This window comes from Plecotus auritus, assembly GCF_963455305.1.
Source record: "Plecotus auritus genome assembly, chromosome: 5".
NCBI classification, from domain to species: Eukaryota; Metazoa; Chordata; class Mammalia; order Chiroptera; family Vespertilionidae; genus Plecotus; species Plecotus auritus.
The window spans coordinates 145,676,604-145,696,842 of NC_137776.1; the positions used below are offsets into that span (position 1 = coordinate 145,676,604).

A 20,239-nucleotide genomic window follows, 5' to 3' on the forward strand; every position below is an offset into this window, starting at 1 on the left:
TTTCAGAATCCCCACATTCTGCTATGGGACAGGGAGAAAAGGGGAGAGCGATAAAGAGTACTTCCAGGTGACTGGGAGTACGGATTCCTAAATCCTCAATTGCATTTTCTTTCTGCACTTGAAAGACTTGCTGTGTTCTTTAAAACCTGACATCTCTCATTCCGGCATGGGGAAGTCTGGGCATAGTGCTGCTTTATGAAGCGCAGCTTAGCCAGCATCAGTGCGTGCTGGTGCAAAGAACAGAAAGGCGCTGGGTCCTCCCCACTCTGCAGACAGGGGTCTCCGCTGTCGCCTGCCAGGTCATTGCAAGTACCTGCCTGATGATGCTTCTTTTCAGCAAGGGAGGCCTTCAGATGCACAATGACATGATTAATGGAGGTCACACTAGCCTTTGTTACCGAAGCCAGAGAAGACCCTTTTCTCTGTTGTTTCTTTTCTTTCTTCACCATTATTCATCTGCCTGGAACCTGAAAGAGTCTCCAGGTGAAACACTGTGAGGTGCACACACGGGGGGCTCTTCTGCCTCGAGCCCCTCTATTGTGGAAAAACAGCCCTTCGCAGTTGCTGTGTGCTTGGAAAGCTCAGCCGCCTCGGCCTTGCTGGGCTCTTCCTGCACATTTTGGTATTTTGTGTTGGCTTCCCCCAAAATGACTTCAGTGAGGAAACTTGTGAGCAGAGGAGCTGTGGGTTCCGCTCGTCACAGGCGTTTGGTGGATGATGAGGTCACTGGCGTCAGCCGCACATGCATTCTTGAACCACGGACATCTGCTTTGCTCTTTGCAAAGTGCTGAATCCAAGATCGCTGCCTGACTTGTGTCGGAGAAAAAGGAACATGCATTTCAGGCGCTCAGAGACTGGAGGTTCCGAGGTTTCCCTCCGTTTCCCCCATCAAGGGCTCCTGAGAATGAGATTTGCACCCAGAGTGGGGCTTCTGGGTCTGCAGCATTTTCTTAACTGCTGCTCTTTTGGACATTTTCCATCTCAGGAAAGTAAGTAGCCCCCCAAAGAGGTACACAGACTACCCTGGAGAAGGGGCCGACGGCACCAAGAGATGTAAAGGATGTTATGGATTCATTTGTCTACAGCTCCCCCAAAACATTGCTCTGAGCAGCTGACTCCTTAAATGTAAAACAGCTGCCTAGGTCCCAAAGCCACACGTGGCCACGTTCCAGGGCCTGGTCCCCTGCCCCTGCGGTGCTTGACACTAGTAGCATCCCTCCTACCGAGGTGGCTCCGGGAAGGACGGCTTCTCTTGGCATTTCCTCCTTCTGGCATATTCTGAAGCTTAAATTTTATGAGAGGAAGTCTCTACTCAAAACCACTCCATCTCAGGCCTAGTGGCAAGGAATCCTTGTGTTCTGTCACCTTGGCCCTGTTTCAAAACACATTCCCAGGACTGGGAGCTGAGGGCAAGAAGCACAGAAAAGGGAGGGGCGGGGGGGGGGGGGGAGTCCTGCTTCGCTCCTGGTCTCCTCCTTGTTGGTCTGCAGGGCAAAACACCTCAAGGAAAAGGTGACTAGGTTGGGTTTTAGAAGGAATTTGTGTATCAGAGATTATTAACGAGAGCAATAAATTGTTCCCCTGTTTACACATCTTTCCTTCAGGGAAGTCAAGACTTCTGAAGATCCCATACAGCAGAGAACACTGTGCAATTAAAAGATAGGATTCTGAAAGGTTTAAAATACAGAGTTGCCCTAGTGGGGGTAGGAGGGGGGGCATTTGAAGTGAAGAGGTAGAGCTGTGGCCAAGAGTCACTCCCACCAGGTCCCTCCTGCTCCTCCAGGAGGTGCAGCTCCTCACAGGGACTGTGGATTGGCTGCTGCAAGAAGGGAGGGTGCCGAGAGCAGCGAGCCCACACCCCCTTTATGAGGCAAAACTAGACACGTGGACAAGGAGGGGAGACATGCCGCTCTCTTCTTCCCTGGGACTGTTCTCCTTTTCAGTGTTGACAAAATAGGTATTATAGTCTTGGGCCCTGAAAATATTATCCCTAAGGGTAAATTCGCAAAGGAAATAAAGTCCTTCTCTTCCTAGACCAGTGACCGGCAAACTCATTAGTCAACAGAGCCAAATATCAACAGTACAATGATTGAAATTTCTTTTGAGAGCCAAATTTTTTAAACTTAAACTTCTTCTAATGCCACTTCTTCAAAATAGACTCGCCCAGGCTGTGGTATTTTGTGGAAGAGCCACACTGAAGGGGCCAAAGAGCCGCATGTGACTCGCGAGCCGCAGTTTGCCGACCACTGTGACATTTCTGTGAGGCATTTCTTTAGTGCATCCTGTGTTTCCCCTCCGCACAGCAAGTCCTGGGGAATCAATTTTCCACCATGTCGCTGAGCACGTTAGGTCTGCGTGGGCCATCTGGAGCCCCTCAGCGCCGCTCTGTGCGGGCTGCGGGGCACTTGCTGGAGCTCCTGTGGAGAACAGCTGCTGGAGGAAGAGCGTTTACCCAGGCATCTGCAGGTGCTGAGCCTGGAAGGCACTTGGCAGCATTCAGAGCCAGTCCAACTTGAGCTTGTGCCCCGTTCGCCCAGCAGGGGAGCACCGCTGGGAAGCCAGGTGGATGATTTAGTGGGAGGGTGGGAGCCCTGAATAAACAGAGGAGTCCCCGAATGGACAAATGGGCAGTGCTTCCTCTTCCCTGTGTTTCCCCTGCCCTCCCACCGTTTGGGTCCTCCCCTTGGACTGTATGCCCTGCCTAACAAAGAGCCAAGCTGAATGATCGCCCCAGATTGTTTGCTTCTGGGGAGAATGTGGAGATCTAGCACCATGGGGGTAGCCAGGGCAGCTGGGATGCCTTGAAAATGTTTTTAGACAAGAGCAACTTTAGATAGGAGCTTTTGTTCTATGACATTCACAATCTGCCCTTGTAAAAATTTTCAAACAAAAGCATGTCTCATCAGATTCTTCCTTCAATTGCACTTGTTTAGAATTACGAAAAGCTGTCATCATCTTCCCCCTCCCTGAACCTCCCCTCCCCCAACTCGTTGAGTTTTAGAGTTAGTTTCTCTGGATTGGCTCTGGGTTCCAAATGTTGGCCTCTGACTGAAAGCTGAAACTTTGCCTCCCTTTCTAAATTTGATTACCACTGAGTATCTCTGCTTCTAATTAGGATCTTAAGTACAGAGGAGGCGTACTTTCTAAGCTGCAAAACCTACAGCCTTCTATCAAACCTATAGCCTTCTACAACACTAGGGCTGAGTGTGGTATTTATATTTGAATCATTTTGGTTGCTGCTCTACCCACATGTTCAGCAGCAGACAATGGACATTTGTAAAGTGTCATGCTATATACATGCATTTGTGACTTGCAGTACAAATTATACTTCTGCAGTGAAAGTTTTTCATTTCAGTAAGGCCTCCCCGTGAGAACCCTCTTCCTTCGTTCAAAGGAAGAAATGGCCTTAGAATTAGCCAGAGCTGGGTTGGTCTTGACTTCACCAGTTTTTATGTTTGACTTTGGAAAGGTGATTCTCTCATCTGGAAAACAGACCTAATAGTGTCTGCCTCACAGGGTTGTTGCAAGTATTAAATAAGATAACGTAAAGCAAGTCCGCAGCACAGCCGCCGGCATGGTAAGTACTTAGGGAGTGCTAGCCTTTATTGCCCTGCACTTCTCCACGCACCTGGTGCATGACTCAGTCAAGCAGATGGCTGGCCCCTCTCCCAGAGGTTGTCATCTGGAGGTCTGGGGTGAGGTCCATGGATTTGCCTTTCTGATAAGCTGCCAGGTGATGCCGAAGCTGCTTGTCCACACACCACACTTTAGCATCGATTTAAAAGATAACCCAGCTTTTTCGCACACGTTCTTGTTATTTTCGTGTCATCAGAAGACTTGTGGGCAGTATGTGCTAGATGCTGTGCAAGTAATTTACAGAGGAGTTTAAAATATAAAGCAGGTACTTCGATAAAAGCCATCGACTATAAAATGGACTAAATCTTCAGAAGATTAAGTACTTACATCATATACCTATCCACAAGAAGAAATGCATTTTGGGGTTGGTGAGTAAGTTAGTAATAGTATGCATGTTGAAAGGTTTTAAAAACTCATCTTTTTAGGTAATCAAAACCTCTAGAACCAGTGTCTTTCACTCAACCTTTCTTAAATAAATGATTTAGGTTAGAGAGAAAAAAAACCCTAATAGTGTGTTTTCAATAACCTATTTCAGAAACAAATTATTTAAAACTTACAAAAGCCAACAGCTAAAGAAAATAAAAAACTAAAATGCAATTGAGACAAATGAGTGCTTTAAGCATTATATATGCTCTACCTTAAATTGGGATGAAGCACTTAAACATTTTAAAACAGAGAAAACTTCCAAAAATATTGGTCTACTGTCTTTTTATAGTGAACATAAATACTGTTTGTTTGGTAGGGTGAAATTAAGATCCATTTACAATTTTAGGAATAATTCTGTACACATAGCTGTCAGTATTTACACATCATCTTATTAAACGATTGCCGTAACATCATAGGAAAATGTTGTAGCCTTGGTTTGGCTCAGCTCTTTAAGTGAGAAAGGGGGAGGAGGGAGCTTACAGTAATTATATAAGGTATTTCCTGGGTTACTTCCTCATAAGGATGTACTACCAGGCTTCATCCAAAATAACTTATTTGAAAACCTCACAGGGATAGGGCTGTGGAGCACCATTTAATAACCGGATGCATCATTTCTGCCACCATGTGCACATCTCCTTTCGTTGAGCATGTTATTATGAAGTCAGTTCTGACAGGACAGGGTTTCACCACAACAGGAGATGTGGATACGGACCTGGAGTTCACCTACTCCAGCTTGCTGCACCCTGGCCCTGCTTCATTGGCGTCTTACCCACACCGATGATGCTTTCTCCACTGATGGCACAGCAGAGACATTCACACTGGGCATTGGCCTTTTTAGTTGCTATACAGAGACCACACAATTAGAATCTCCTTAGCAGGTGTCCACCATCTGACACTGGATTATCTTGAGCAAGTATGTTCTTTGCAACACAAGTCTAGTCTAGTAGCGACATGACTTCTTGTCATGTGCAGGTGATGTGGTGTTTTTAAAAAGTACAGTGCTATAAACAAGGAACAGTTTAAGTGTTGAGTCAGCATTAAAATAAAAGACAGGGCGAAGTTAGAACACTGATTGCCCAGATAGTTGAAACAACAGCCATCAGTGTCTGTCTCTCTCCCCATCAACTCTTTTAGCAAAATGGAATGATTGAGTTGAGCCTCATTTTAATTCCTCTCCTCAGCTTTTATGTCCCCGTGAAATTAATGACCGTGCCACCTCTGCGTAAAGTGAGGAGACCAGGGGGTAGCTGGTGAGCCAGATAGACAAAGCCTGTTTATATTCCAGCTTTGAAACACTTGTTTGAATGCTGATTTGTGAACAGTTCTTCTTGGCACCCGGCATATATTTAATTTTTGTTTCCAACGTGATTTAAAAGTGATTAGAAGCAATGGAACGGTTTTCAGAGGCAGACAGGAAAGGTGGAAGGGAAGAAACAGAGGGTCTGCTAACCCAGCAGTCCAATAGCTGACTTGGGAGGATGAAGAGCTGGCCGAGGCTGTGGAAACAAGACGGCCCCTCGTGCGACGCAGCCTCGGTCTCCTCTGTCGTTTTTGGACGTGAGGCAAGCAGCCAGATGCTCTGTCTAAACTGTTTGGGAATTGCTTTGAAGTCTGGCACTCTGAGGAAGGTATGATGTGACAAGTTGTTGCCTCAGTGCCCTCAAATGGCTCAATGGCCACCAGAATTGTAGCCTAAATTAGACTGTGGGCTGGGAAGTGGTTCTAGACTGGTTTTGCGCCTCTGTCCTTTTCTGTGGCAACATATTCCCTTTAGTAACGCGTCTCTGGCAGGAAAGGCAACATGAAGAGCACCTCTCCCCCACCTCTGTCTCCCAGCATGCATGCATATTTTCTGGGTTTAACGTGAAGAACTCTTGTGTATATAAGTCAATTCCATAATGACTCAGCAATTTCTCCTGGCCAAGTCCAGTTTTGAGCCAAAACCTTGTAAAATGAGCCCTATTATAGTAGCACATGACTTGTAGGATCTCCATCAAATGTATCATCCTTACTGCATAGAAGATCTAGTACAGGTGTGGACACATTCGTATAAGGAGCCACTAATTCCATCCCTGTCATCGTGAAGGAAAGCTGCCAGACCCGGTGAGGTCCTCGTTGAAATACGAGACCCCTCTCTGCTCAGAGCTAAACTTTACAGATAGCATACAGAGAAAGGGGCTTAGTGCCCATGTAAGATCTGAAAATCCCTGCCTCTCGGTACCCCATTATGGAGATTACATGACATACCTTAATATCCCAAAGATCTGAGATGTTCTCCAGAAAGGAAACCTGTTCGACTTTAACTCGGCCTTTCCCAGAGTTTCTGACATGGGACACTGAGAGAATGCTGCTAAATAATTTTTATTTTTCTTGTTTCAAGGGCTCAGGAACATGCAGCAAGTCATATTCCTGTTTATTGTTTTTCTCCTGGGAATACTGCTAGGTGTCAGCCATTTACCTAACACAGCCTACAGCTGTGTCACCCAGCCTAGCAGCTTTTGAATCCAGCTGGCATTTTTTAGAAGGAGCCTCTTTAGTATGCTTTTTTAAAAGAAAAAAATTAGAGTCTTAATATATTTACGTTGTAAGGAGAGTAAACTAGTTATTTTTTGTTTTTAAAAGGGCACATTTTACCCCAGAAGGAAGAACTACATAGAATGTCAAATTATAACCACCAGTTTGCTTGGCGAACATGAAATCACCATCAATATCCACTCGCCATAACCTTTGCATTTGTCTCCACTGAAGCACAGATATGGCCCAGTAACTGGACATCGTTGTTCCTAAAACAGTGCTAGACGTATTTCCCTCTCTGTCCACCTCTCTGGCTCTCAGATTATTTTTCTTATTTCATTCTTTTTTTAAAATAAAAATAATAGATGCACATGATTTTAAAAAGAAAAATTCTTTGAAAATATCTGTCACTTGTCTCATCTTTTAGTGTCCACCTTCCAGGCCCCATCTCCACAGGAATCTTTTGGCTGTGTTTTCAGGAAGTTAGATGTACATTATATGCCTTTATAAATGATAGGCCAATTTCTTGATGTGCTAGTTTTACACATGATATATTGATATCTCTTTCATCTTGATGAGGATTCTATTTCCTTACTTTCTCTTATTTTGCATCCCTCGGCATTACATCACAGGAAACAATGCTAGCTGTTTCAAGTAGGAGAGGATTTCATGTAGGGAATTAAAACCTTAGGAAATCACTAGGCCCGGTGAGTGTGGCTTAGTGGTTGAGTGTTCACCCAGGAACAAAAAGGTCATGGTTCAATTCCTGGTCAGGGCACATGCCCAGGTTGCGAGCTAATCCCCAGGAGGGGGCGTGCAGAGGCAGCCAATCAGTGATTCTCTCTCATCATTGATGTTTCTATCTCTCTCTCCCTCTCTTCATGTGTCTGAAATCAATAAAAACATGTTTTTTAAAATTCATTGGAAGGGCTGGAAGATCAAAGTCTAGGCTGGAATCTGAGGAATGACTCCTGAACTGGAGAAGATTAGTGGGCAGCCTTTTGACTGAGTGTAATTTACATATCATACAATTCACTTAATGTAACCAATTCAGTGAGTTTTAACATATCTATATGGCTGTATAACCATGCACCATTACTTTCAAAATGTGAAACAGTTCCATCACCCCTAAAACCTCCACCATAGCCCACTCACCTCCCTCGCAGTTTCGACAACCACTGAGCTGTTTCTGTTTATTACCTTTTCTAGAATGTAGTCTTTTGTGTCTGATTTCTATGAATCACCTTAGTGCTTTTGAAATTCATTCATGGTATTACTGTTCATCAGTTTTTATTACTGTTGAAGGACATTTGAGTTAACAGCTTTTGACTGCTTTAAATAGAGCTGCTGTGAACATTCATTCACATGTTGTCCTTTGCATGGACATATGTCTTCACGTCTCTCGGATAAATATATAGGAGGGGATTGTTGAGTTGTATGGTAAGAACCGAGACCCTGTTCTAGAGCAGCAGTCCCATTCTGTATTCCCATCAGCAGTGTAAGGAGTGCCAGTTGCACCACATCTTCAACACTTGGAACAATCCATCTTGTGGTAAAGTCTTAACCTAATTTCCCTGATTCTCCAGTGGTGGTGCCTTCTAGATTTGCGATTGCATGGACAGCCCATGATTGGTTCCCTGGGGGAGAACAATAAATGATACGTGTTTGGATCTACTAATCCAGCCGTGGGCAAACTACGGCCCGCGGGCTGATCCGGCCCGTTCGGCTGTTCTATCCGGCCCACGGAGCCGAAAGAGCGAGGGTTCTCTTGCTCTCCCCTCCGCTCCTTTACTTTGAATTTATATTAGTTCACACAAACACTCCATCCATGCTTTTGTTCCGGCCCTCTGGTCCAGTTTAAGAACCCATTGTGGCCCTCAAGTCAAAAAGTTTGCCCACCCCTGTATCAGTGATGTCCAGAATGAATATAGCCTCCAGTTTTCAGGCAAACATGCAGATGGATTTGAAAAGAGCATTGATTATAGTGTTGACTTGATAAATAACAGATAAAACAATGTTTTATGGTTCTCTCTCAGGCTTTTTGACCACTCCATGGAAGGATTTAAAAACTGGGAGTTCATGACTATTCACTGCTGGGGAGAACGAGCTGCCGGTGACTGGATCCTTGAAGTCTACGACACTCCCTCCCAGCTGAGGAACTTCAAGACTCCAGGTGAGAACTTCCTGTCTGTAATTTGGTTTGCTGTGTAGAAAAAATGAGTATATGTTGGCCAAGGAGTGTTTCACACTCATATATCAACATCATTCTTTTTCATGTGATCCTGTGTTTTGAGTTTTGCATGTATCCTAGTTCTCAAAATTACAGTTTCAGAGGTAATAATTCAAGGGTAAGAAATAAAAAATAAATATTTAGATATAAGTACAGGGTAAAACATGACAGCTATTGATTGATATTTCAAAATATAAGACCCATATCTCTAACCAGCTCCCTTTACTTTCCTCGTCCATAAACTAGCCAGCCTTGTCCCCCTGCACTGGGTTAAATTACTGGATCATAGGAGGAGACACATTTCCTTATCTTTTTTTCTGAGTTTACTCTACATTAAATTTCCGTGCAGGCAAGACATTGGGCTGGCCTGTGCCAGCTAAACAGTTGCCACTAAAGAAAGTGAATGATGGTATTCTGTCCTACATGAACCCAAAACTAAGGAAAAAGAAAAATTACTTGATATGTTAAAAAAACAAAACATGGACATTACTGTGTTAACAAAGGTCTTTTCAGTTGACCTCAGACTCCTGTTGCTGCATGTGTCCTATTTCCCTCTCCATGGAAGCTGTTTCTAACCTTAAAAGAGGGGCGGGGGTGGAATTACCAATGCAGCACAGGCTGGAGAGGGAGCAGTTCCTTGCAGCAGCCTATACTGCCCGTGACGGAGCCCTATGGAGTACTTGGCTTAGTGACAGATGATCTGTGTGATAAGTAACCCAGCTTCCCACCCAGCGGTGGACACATGTTCGATTGTCTGAAAAACTCATGCTTCTCAGTGTTCTAATCCAGCTGCAGAAGAATCAGGCCTCAGAGTGATTTTTGGACTGACATCCAAGTCCAGCCCTTTCCTGATGGCAGAATAAATTAACCCAGACATTCTGTAGTTAATTGTAAGAGTGTGTACCATTCAGGTACAGGGGGCTGCAGAGGGAGGAGGAGGAGGCCCCCAGCAGAACACAGGGTGAACACGAGTGTGCATTTACCAGACTTTGGCCCACCGGTTTCTCATTCTGAGAGGTCCATGTTTGATCACACAGTTTGGCCATCTTTTCCCTAATTCTGAGCTGGGGTTCATCTGTGTGGCTACAGTGGTCCCATACTCAGAGAGGTTAAAACAAGCATGGTGGCAAGGTCACAAGGTTCTCTGGGTCCAGCTCACCTCCAGCATGCAGGCTGAATATAATGGTTGCCAAGGTTTTATCCAGAAATCAAATGTTTGTCGACAAGGCAGGGTTGGTAGAAAACATTCAGATAAACTAAATCCTGGTTTCTGGACACTTCACTTGTTCATCATATACTTAGTTCCCAGGACCTGCCCTCTCCTTTCCCCTCCTCTCCTCTCTTTTCTGAAGCCATGCTCCTTGTCCTGCTGTGGGGGTGACTGGCTGTGCTGCCCTCGCCAAAGGCTGCTCCCAGTTGATCCGTCAGCTGGTCTCACTACAGGGCTTTTATGTGGCGGGAGATCCCAGAGAAATAGACACTGACAATCTTGGCAGTTGGGTACCAAGGGGTTGGCGTTGCAGCTTGCAGTCGCCAATTTTTTGAACTTCATGGACCACCAGTGGTCCGCAGACCACTGGTTGGTGACCACTGGCTTAGGGTGAGGACACAAGGGTTGCATTCTCTGCTGAGAATTTAAGGCAGTTATAAAACTAATTTAAAGTGACTGCTCTTTATTATCACCATGACCCAGCAATTCTAAAGGATGTCAGTGATGAAATGCTCCTCCCCTGCCCGCAAGAGTACACTGCCCTGAGGGCACACTGCTGGATGACCTGACATTTGTGTTCAAAGGTCAGAGGCTCGGCATATAAATCTCTCCGCCCTCAAGGAGTTCAGAGTCTATACAGTTCCCTGTGATTCCCTGTGTTGAAAGCCCTCTGCAGTGGCCCAGAAAATCCAGATTGTGTGTTTCATAGCATTGGCTGCTCCTTATACTTTTTAAATTATCACATTTAACCCGTCACTTCCAATCATTTTAGAGATGTTCTTTTATGCCAGAAGAGAGATACTCTAATGCTGTTACTTGTATGTGGGTGCACGCACACATTTCTGTCATTTCTATGGTGAACACTCATGTGGAAGGTCTCTCTATAATGCATGAGGGACTTATTAACCTACTAGGTATTCAGTTGGAGGTGTAGAATTTTCTAGCCCAGTTAAATGTTAGAATTATTTCCAAATAGTAGTTCCTAGCTCCAAACCGAATTTATACTTGTTTATTGTTTCTTAGCATTTGTATATTATTTAAAGACTAGAGGCCCGTTGCAGGAAGATTCCTGCAATAGGGCTTCCTGCGGCGGTCTGTTTCCCTCCCTTCTCCCCAGCCCCGCCTGCTTCCCTCCCTTCTCCCCTGCCCAGCTTGCTTGCTTCTCCGCAGCTTCACTCCCTTCTGCAGCGCTTGGCTTCCTTCTACACTGTCTTCAGTCTTCGCTCTGTGCCTGGATATGCAAATTAACCACCATCTTGGTTGGGTTAATTTGTATACTTGCTCCTGATTGGCTGGTGGGCGTGGCTTGTGGGCTTAGCGGAGGTATGGTCAATTTGCATGTTTCACTTTTATTAGATTTGGGGAGCAGTTTTTTGTTTTGTTACACATTAAACCTATTTCAGATTTTCTGTATTGGGCAGATTGCATTTATGTTAGCAAGTAGAATGAATTTTTCTCATTGTATATTTAAATAGCTATTTCTTGACACAGTTGCAGTATCAATTGCAAAATCTCCAATAAAATTTAGCAAGTAGAAAAAGTGGTATGGAAGTAAAAAAAATGATGGCACAAACATAGCAGTATTTGATGTGACTTGTGGCAGGGGTTCTAAGGAAATAAAATGACATAGTAAGTGAAAAATAAAAAGATGGGCTGACCCTCTCAGTGGACTTAGGAAGCACTTCAGAAATGGCATGAAGGGAAGTAATCAATTATGAGACAGCACTCTTCAGAGCACTTGCCTGCCTGCCTGATCGCCCCTAACCACTCTCCCGCAATCCAGGACCGCTGGCTCCAAACCATTCTCCTCCCTGCCTGCCTGATCGCCCTAACTGCCTCTGCTTGCCAGCCTGATTGTCCCCTAACTGTGCACCAGGCCTCTAGTTTATAATAAACACATGTAAACAATCATGTGATACATATACCTTCACACGTGGTGTACATATCTTTCCAAGTTGTTGTCTGAATTTTTCTTTGGATAAATACCCAGAAGAGGAATTGCTGGACTATATATATGGTAGTTCTATGTTTACTTTTTTTAAGGAACCTCCATACTGTTTTCCACAGTGGCTGCACCAATTTACATTCCAGCCAATTGTGCACGAAGGTACCTGTTTCTTCACATCTTTGCCAACACTTGTTATTTCTTGTCTTTTTTATAATAGTCATTCTAACAAGTATGAGGTAATATCACATTGCAGTTTCTCTGTTGATTAGTGAGAACTGATGTTAGCAACAGAACTGTTGCTCATCTCTCTGCTGCCCTCTTTTTGGGGTTAAGTGATAGTGTCAGCTTAAAAAGGCCTTCAGGGAGAGACTCAATCATGTTAAGAGTCATGTGGACCACATGACCAGTATTGCTCTGCCCAGGGCTAATTCAGATCTTAAGAGATTCCCCAAGGGAGATTACATCAGTCAGTCTACTGAAAAACCAGGGCTAATTTTTCTCTCCAAACGAGGGGGGAAAAATTGCCACTTAGCATGGTAGGATATCCAGTCATTTGTATATCACCCATATATCTACATCTGTCCCTCTTCTATCTACCTACCTATCTACCAATCCAGTTTCCTCTGTAGCAAGGCTCAGCAGCTTATTAACCATGGGTACCATCATGAAAACCAAGCAGTACATCCTGGTGCCACTCTACGAGAGCCATTGTGAGTGAAGGATCAGAGGCTGGGAGATGGGCACACAGAATTGGTCAGAGTCTCCAGGAAGTTTGAGCAAGTTAGCTAACTCAGCAACATATTTTTTGTATGTTTATTTTGTATCCTGCAACTTGACTGAATTAGTTCTAAAAGCTCTTTGGTTAAGTCTTTAGGGATATATATATTTATATATATTTATATATATCTATATATCCCATCTAATAAAAGTGTAATATGCAAATTGACTGTACCTCCGCTACACCCGCAAGCCACGCCCACCAGCCAATCAGGAGTGAATATGCAAATTAACCCAACCAAGATGGCTGCGGCCACGGAGAGAGCAGGAGGCTTGAGTTGCCCCGGCGATGGTGGAAGCCAAGTTTCCTCAGCCCTGGCCTGCCTTAGCCTCCGCTTAAGGCTACAAAGTTTCAATTATAGGAGATAAATAAATCCCAACAAAAATGGCTCCGGTCATGGAGCGAGCAGAAGGCTTGGCTCTGCTCAAGGCTACAAAGTTTCAATTATAAGGCTGGCAGAGGAAGGAAGTTGGGGGCAACCAGGCCTGCAGGGAAGGGCAGTTGGGGAGGACCCAGGCCTGCAGGGGAGAGCAGTTGGGGGAGAACACGCCTGCAGGGGAGGGCAGTTAGGGGTAACCAGGCCTGTAGGGGAGGGCAGTTAGGGGCAAACAGGCTGGCAGGGGAGCAGATAGGCATCAATCAGTCTGTTAGGGGAGTGGTTAGGGGGTGATCAGGCTGGCAAGCAGAAGCGGTTAGGGCAATCAGGAAGGCAGGCAGGCGAGCAGTTGGGAGCCAGCAGTCCTGGATTGTGAGAGGGATGTCCGATTTCCCGTTTAGGCCCAATCCAGGATCGGGCCTAAACGGGCAGTCAGACATCCCTCGAGGGGTCCCAGATTGGAGAGGGTGCAGGCTGGGTTGAGGGACACACCCCCCTCCATGCATGAATTTTGTGCACCGGGCCTCTAGTATAGATATATATATATAGATAGATAGATAGATAGATAGATAGATATAGATATAGATATAGATATATAAAAGCCTAAGTGACCAAACGACTGAACGACCAGTTGCTATGACACGCACTGACCACCAGGGGGCAGACACTCAATGCATTGCGCTCCCACAGCCAACCTCCTACAGTCCCTCCCCCCCACCGGCCAACGTCTTGCAGCTCTGATTGGCCCCATTTCTGGCTGGGCCAAAAGATCCCACCCATGCATGAATTCGTGCACTGGGCCTCTAGTGTATGTATGTGTATGTGTATATATATATATATATATATATATATATATATACACACACACACACACACACATATATATATATATTTAGTTATCTGCAAATAGTGACAGTTTTATTCTTCCTTTTGGAGTTGGATGTCTTTTATTGCTTTTTCTTGACTAATTGCTCTGGCTAGGACTTCCAATTCTATGTTGATTAAAAGTGGCAAGAGTGGACATCTTTGTTTTGTTCCTGACCTTAGATAAAAAGCTTTTTGTTTTTCACCATTGAATATGATATTAGCTGCCATATGGCCTTATTTCTGTTCCCTCTATATCTACTTTATTGAAAGATTTTTTTTATCAGAAGTGGATGTTAAATTTTGTCAAGTGCTTTTTCTGCATTTATTGAGGTAATCATGTGGTTTTTATCCTTTGTTTTGTTAAGGTGGTGTATCACATTGATGGATTGAACCATTCTTGCATCCCTGGAATAAATCCTACTTGATCATAGTGTATGATCTTTGTAATATGTTATGGAATTCAGTTTGCTCATAATTTTGAGGATTTTCGCATCTATGTTTATCAATCTCTTTCCCAGTAATTGGTCAGTTACTAGTAGACTTTCTATTTCTTAATGATTCAGTCATGGTATGGTGTATGTTTCTAGGAATTTATCCATTTCTTTTGTTTCTAATTTGTTGGCATTTATTTATTCATAGTCTTTTATGATCCTTTGTATTTTTGTGGTATCAGTTATAACATCTTTTTCGTTTCTGATTTTATTTACTTGATTTCTCTCTCATTTCTCCTCAGTGGGTCTAACTAAAGGCTTGTCAATTTTGTTTACAGTTCTAGGAGACCTGAAAATATAAGCCCTGCTGGCCACTTTTTGTGGGTGGCAGCCACAAAAATTGCAGGGCCTGACAAGACTTTAAGCTCCTTTCTTGAAGATACCAGTGAGCTAGAGGGAGGTAGAGGGAGAGTGCAAAGATGGTGCCTGTGGGTCTCCATCTTTGGAGAGTATTTCAGTAGGCCTCCAGATGCTGTTAAATTAGATTCCTTCTCCCCAGGCAGATGCTTTAAGAGAAGCAAATAAGCCTGTTTCACAGCAAGTCTAGGTGCTTTTCTATTGGCTGCCCCTGTGGTACACCCTGGAGTGGGCGAGTCTGCTGGAACCTGTAAGAACTGCATCTCAGTTGCTATAACTTTGTGGGTCTCAGCCCTCAGGTGCTGGTCTTAAAAGTTGGGGTGCTCAATGTGGGATTTAAACCTTTTGTTCCTCATGGAGCAGCTTGGGGTTTTGAGTTCCCTCCACTTTCTCACCACACCAGGGGTGAGATTGTGTCTCAGCCTCCCCTACCCACTTGGATATGGATTTTTTCTTGTTTGCCTAATGCATAGGAATGCTAGTTTTGAGGTTACCTTCAGAACAGTGGTTCTCAACCTTTCTAATACAGTTCCGATGGTCTTAGGCTCTACAGCTGCGGTTCTCAACCTGTGGGTCGCGACCCACAGGTTGAGAACCGCAGCTGTAGAGCCTAAGACTATCGGAAAACACAGATATTTACATTACGATTCATTAACAGTAGCAAAATTACAGTTATGAAGTAGCAACGAAAATAATTTTATGGTTGGGGGTCACCACAACGAACTGTATTAAAGGGTCACATTAGAAAGGTTGAGAACCACTGCTTCAGATGAAACTGTTCCATATGTAGCTGTCGATTTGGTGTATCTGTGGGAGGAAGTGCGTCAGGATCTTCCTACATTGCCATCTTAAATGGGCACGTCTAGGTGGGTTTTAATATTAATCTGTCCTCTCACTGCCCTTGGGAAAGTTATCAACCTCTGTGCCTCAGTTTCCTCATCACTGTTTACATGAACTATATTGGCAATTCAAGCAGCTACATCCCAGTTGTTATGAACAATGGGATAAAACTTAGCATGTATAAGCCCTTAGGAATGATAAGCATCAATTAGAGGATGATACAGATGCTAATAGATGAATTAGATGACACCTGAAGTTCACCGTGGTCTTGCTGTGGGAGAGCCCTCGCTCTGAACCACGCCTGGACTCTGTATTAGGCCACTGTGTGTGCACTGGGGAGGTTCTAAGGGTAGTCCTTTCTATCAGCATATTTCTGTGTTTTTAATGCTTTTTATTAATCACTTCTGCTTATGGTTGATTCTTTCTTATGTGAATCTTATTAAGCTTAATGGCCTGGGAGCAGGGTTTGCAGTAAAGACTTTAATTTTATAAATCTAAGAAATAAATGAACAAATATGGACTAAAGTAAAAGAAATGTCCCTTGTGAGCATACTATCCAGATGAGGTTAAACACTTATCTCGTGTCTTAAGGCACCCTTGACCAGAAAATGTATTGCAACCGCTCAGTAGAACATTCCAATGTAGGAAGTAATCTCCGTCTATGCTTGCATTATAGTGGCCACTGGTGACATGTGGCTATTGAGCACCTGAAATGTAGTTAGTGTGACTAAGGAACTGAATTTATTTTAATTCATTTAAATAGCCACATGTATCTAGTGGCTATCGGGTCTATAGGATAATTAAGTAGTGATGTATTCTAAAGATTGAATGACTGCTTCAGGAATCATGTGGAACCAAGTCATTGTTTTTGTCTTCTTATTTATAAGTCAGATAACACAAAAAAATGTTTTTAGTATTTTTTTATTTGAGAGAGAGACATTGATCTATTAGCTGCCTCCTGCATGCCCCCTACTGGGATCGAGCCTGAAACCCAGGCATGTGCCCTAACGGGGAATCAAACAGCTGACCTCTCCATGTATGGGACGAATTCCAACCAACAGATGCACACCAACCAGGGCCCAAAATTTTTTTTCAAGTAAGACTTTTATACCTAGAAAAAGAAATCTGTCTGTAAAATTCTGGGATTCTTTTAAATACCCATCATTTGAAATTCAACCCAGCAATCTGAGGTGTGTTTGTCTCTTAGTCTACCTATAAATGCTGATTAAATCAAGGCCTATCCTGAATATCATCATTTATCAGTCTTTGTCAATATCGTTCATTGTTTTGTGGGGTTTTTTTGTAAATACATAGTGTGTGAATTATAGTGCATAAATTCTGCAAACAGTAGTAAATGTGTATTTCTAGCCCTGTATCTGATGTAATGATTCATATGAATCTGTCTCCCATAATTCTACTGATGCTTTTTCTTAGGTGAAAAGGAAATAAAGAAATTACAAGGCTAAAGAGTGAGTATTTGGTCATGCGGTGGTTTCATTATTGTTTCCCTAGGTAAATTGAAAGAATGGTCTTTGGTACTCTATGGCACCTCTGTGCAGCCATACTCACCAACCAACGAGTTTCCTAAAGTGGAACGTGTCCGCTACAGCCGCGTCGAAGACCCCACCGATGACTATGGTACAGAGGATTATGCAGGTGAGCTGGTTTCCACCAGGGACAAAGGCTAAGGAGGGATCTCTCATGCATCGTCCCACCATGCAGAGATAAACTTCTACCCATATTCTGATATATTTCATTTCTATTCCCCCAAATATTTGTATATGGATACTCATATTCAAATATCCATGTTTTTCTTCTAAGCTAAACCACACTATATAGAGAGTTTTCATATCCTTTTTTACTCTTGAAATAGTCAAATATGCTTAGGACACATATTGAAAGGACAGCATAATTGTCCATCCTATGACTATACTGTAATGTATTTAATCCATAATCTGATATAGTAGTTTGCTTGGAGTTTTACACAAGTTTAAACAAGGTTTGGATGAATATCATCATTTATCAGTTTGGTCGATATCTTTAATTGGTCTTTAATAATATAGTTCTGTTCCGAGAATGACTGCATCTTACTGAATCAAAGGGATTAACCAGTTTTAGAGCTTCGATATCTTTTGTCACATTGCCTTCTAGACAAAGATGTACCAGTCTACACTGTGACCAGGTGTGAGAGTGTTTATTGCACTCATCCTGCAAAAATTGGGTGGATAGAAAAAAAGAACTTTACAATTTTTATAACTTTGCTAATATATCTAAACATTTTTTGTCTGTACAGCAGTCCTCAAATAACATCGTTTCATTAATTACATAACACTGATGAGATGATGTAGGAACTTAGCTTATATATTACCTAGCTTATATATTACCTAGCCTGTGGTAAAATTGGGTTCCTTACATGTCATTTTGCTGCAGTTCCAAGAATCTATCAACAACATTAAGTGAGGATTTAACTGTAGTTCTTCTCTGAATTAAATACAACTGTCTTTTACCCATTCTATTCAAAGTGGCAGCAATTTTCTTACCTATTTATAAGAATTATTTGTATGTTATTGCTTCTCATACTGTCTCATATTTGCTGAAAACATTTTCTCAATTATCACTTGCTTCTGAAATTTAGTGTTTGTGCTGTGTTTTAAAAAGAAATCTTTTAATTTTATGTAGTGTTTTTCTTGTTGCTATTTTAGTGGAAAATATTCCGTATTTTCTACCTACTATAGGAAATCTACTGGCTGTTGGATATTTATCGTATATCTATCTGACCATTTTTGCTTAACTCTCTTACTAATTTCTATGTTTTAGAGTTCATTTTCTGGGGCAGTTTAGGTACTATGGCCATATCATCTGCATTTTTTCCTCCTTCCCAATGTATTTCTGATTTCTTTCTTGTTGCACTGACTGCCCTTTCCAGGCATGTTCAATTTTTCTGGGATATGATATATAACACAATGTGCAAAGCTTCTTCTAATGAAGGATTGTTGGTAAATAGCAGTTTAGTGTACCTTTAGAGGAGAAATATATTTTTCCTGCACTCTCTGAAATTCTTTTTTTAGATACTAAAGATAAAAATATGAAAGTACTATATTAACCACCTTAAAAGGATATCTTAAATGTATGTATTTCCTTCTAAACAGGTAATATCTCAGAGGAAATATTAAGCTTGGATAATTCAGTCCAATTCAACTAGCCAGAGCTAGATTTCGTCTTATTTTGCTTAGAGCTTGTAATACTATGCATATTGTAGCTAGTAAACCATTTTGTATTCTCTGATAGGAGAAAGTATATCCACAACCATAAATGGAGCATAATAGTAACCTATTGCTATGTGCCTTATGGGATGTTTCCAATTCAAATTTTGGAAATGTTAAAATTCTGGACAGTTATACATACACTGTTGTGGTTTTTCTCATTACATCCTCAAAATGTCCACGCTGGCACTTATGAGAGAATAAAAACAATTATTTCATTATCACCCTGCAACCTAAAATGCTAATTTGCATCTGAGACCGTTTAAAATTATAAAAGAATCAGCACAGCATGTGAACTTACCATTCAGGGCCCTTTGGCACGTATCAGGAATAAAATGGGTTGTTGTTGGGGGGTGGGGTGGTAATTATAAAAATCATCTGGTGAATATTTAGGGCCACACGTGACTCCTTTTCTTTGAAGCTGTGATTTTTACCTTTCTAAAGTCAGTCTGGCTAGAGGCACAGAAGGCATTAGCACAGCCAGATCCCTGTACTGTGCACTGAATTCCAGGGACCGTGGAACCCAGCGCTGGCTGAATGTCAACCCTTACACGGCGAAGACACCCTCTTCTTATGTACCATAGCAGACAGCTAACCTGTCCCAAGTTGGACTGACTATGGAATTTAGTTGAGAGGTCAATTTTAAGGCTTTTAGGAAAATAGAGATTAACCACAAGAGTCATTTGACAGCATTGTTTATCAGAAATGTATTTCAAAATGACTCATTTCCATTCATCTCTAGTAGATGACTTACTCTAAGTAGGAGACATGGACTGAAAATCAGGACGTATGTTGATCCCAACTCTTCTAGCTGTCTGCTGCTGGGCAAGCCATTGTAACTCTTAGAAAATCTGTCTTTAGACCGGTAAAATGAGGGTGCTGACTACCAGATTTTTGAGTCATTCTTCCCCAGTTCCATGTCATGTTCCCATGATGCAGTAATTGTAGACATAGTCTCATAATGGTTAAAGGAGGCCACGTTTCAACAGGAAGTCCTTTTGATTAAAATAAAGTTCGGTTTTATTAATATATTTCTGGCACCACTGATATATAGTTTGTACATTTCATGCATTATGTTTACTCCTAGTTAAAATCATATGAATTTTCAATGGGAAAGAGCTTGAAGATTATGAGACCAAATGTCCCAAAACATAGAGAACAAGGAAAAAGGGAGTTAGTTCAATAGAGTGAAATGTTTATAACTGTCCCCATCATTAGAACGCTTTTTTCACCAATCCAATAGTTCCATCTTTCTGGATTTTTTTTTTTTTCTGACTGCATTCTCTATAGTTCTATACTAAAG

At 42.6% G+C, this 20,239-nt stretch overlaps 1 protein-coding gene across 4 annotated transcripts in view; it reads left to right on the forward strand.

The window, feature by feature from the left end:
- Positions 1–20,239, forward strand: part of PCSK5 (proprotein convertase subtilisin/kexin type 5) — a gene marked incomplete at its 3' end in the record, with an annotated part of 433,646 nt that overhangs the window by 247,922 nt on the left and 165,485 nt on the right. For all 4 annotated transcript variants that reach the window (XM_080668429.1, XM_080668430.1, XM_080668431.1 and 1 more), the window contains exons 13-14: positions 8,613–8,749; positions 17,186–17,329. In XM_080668429.1, coding sequence (XP_080524555.1) covers positions 8,613–8,749; positions 17,186–17,329 — 281 coding nt within the window. The remainder of the gene's footprint in view (positions 1–8,612; positions 8,750–17,185; positions 17,330–20,239) is intronic.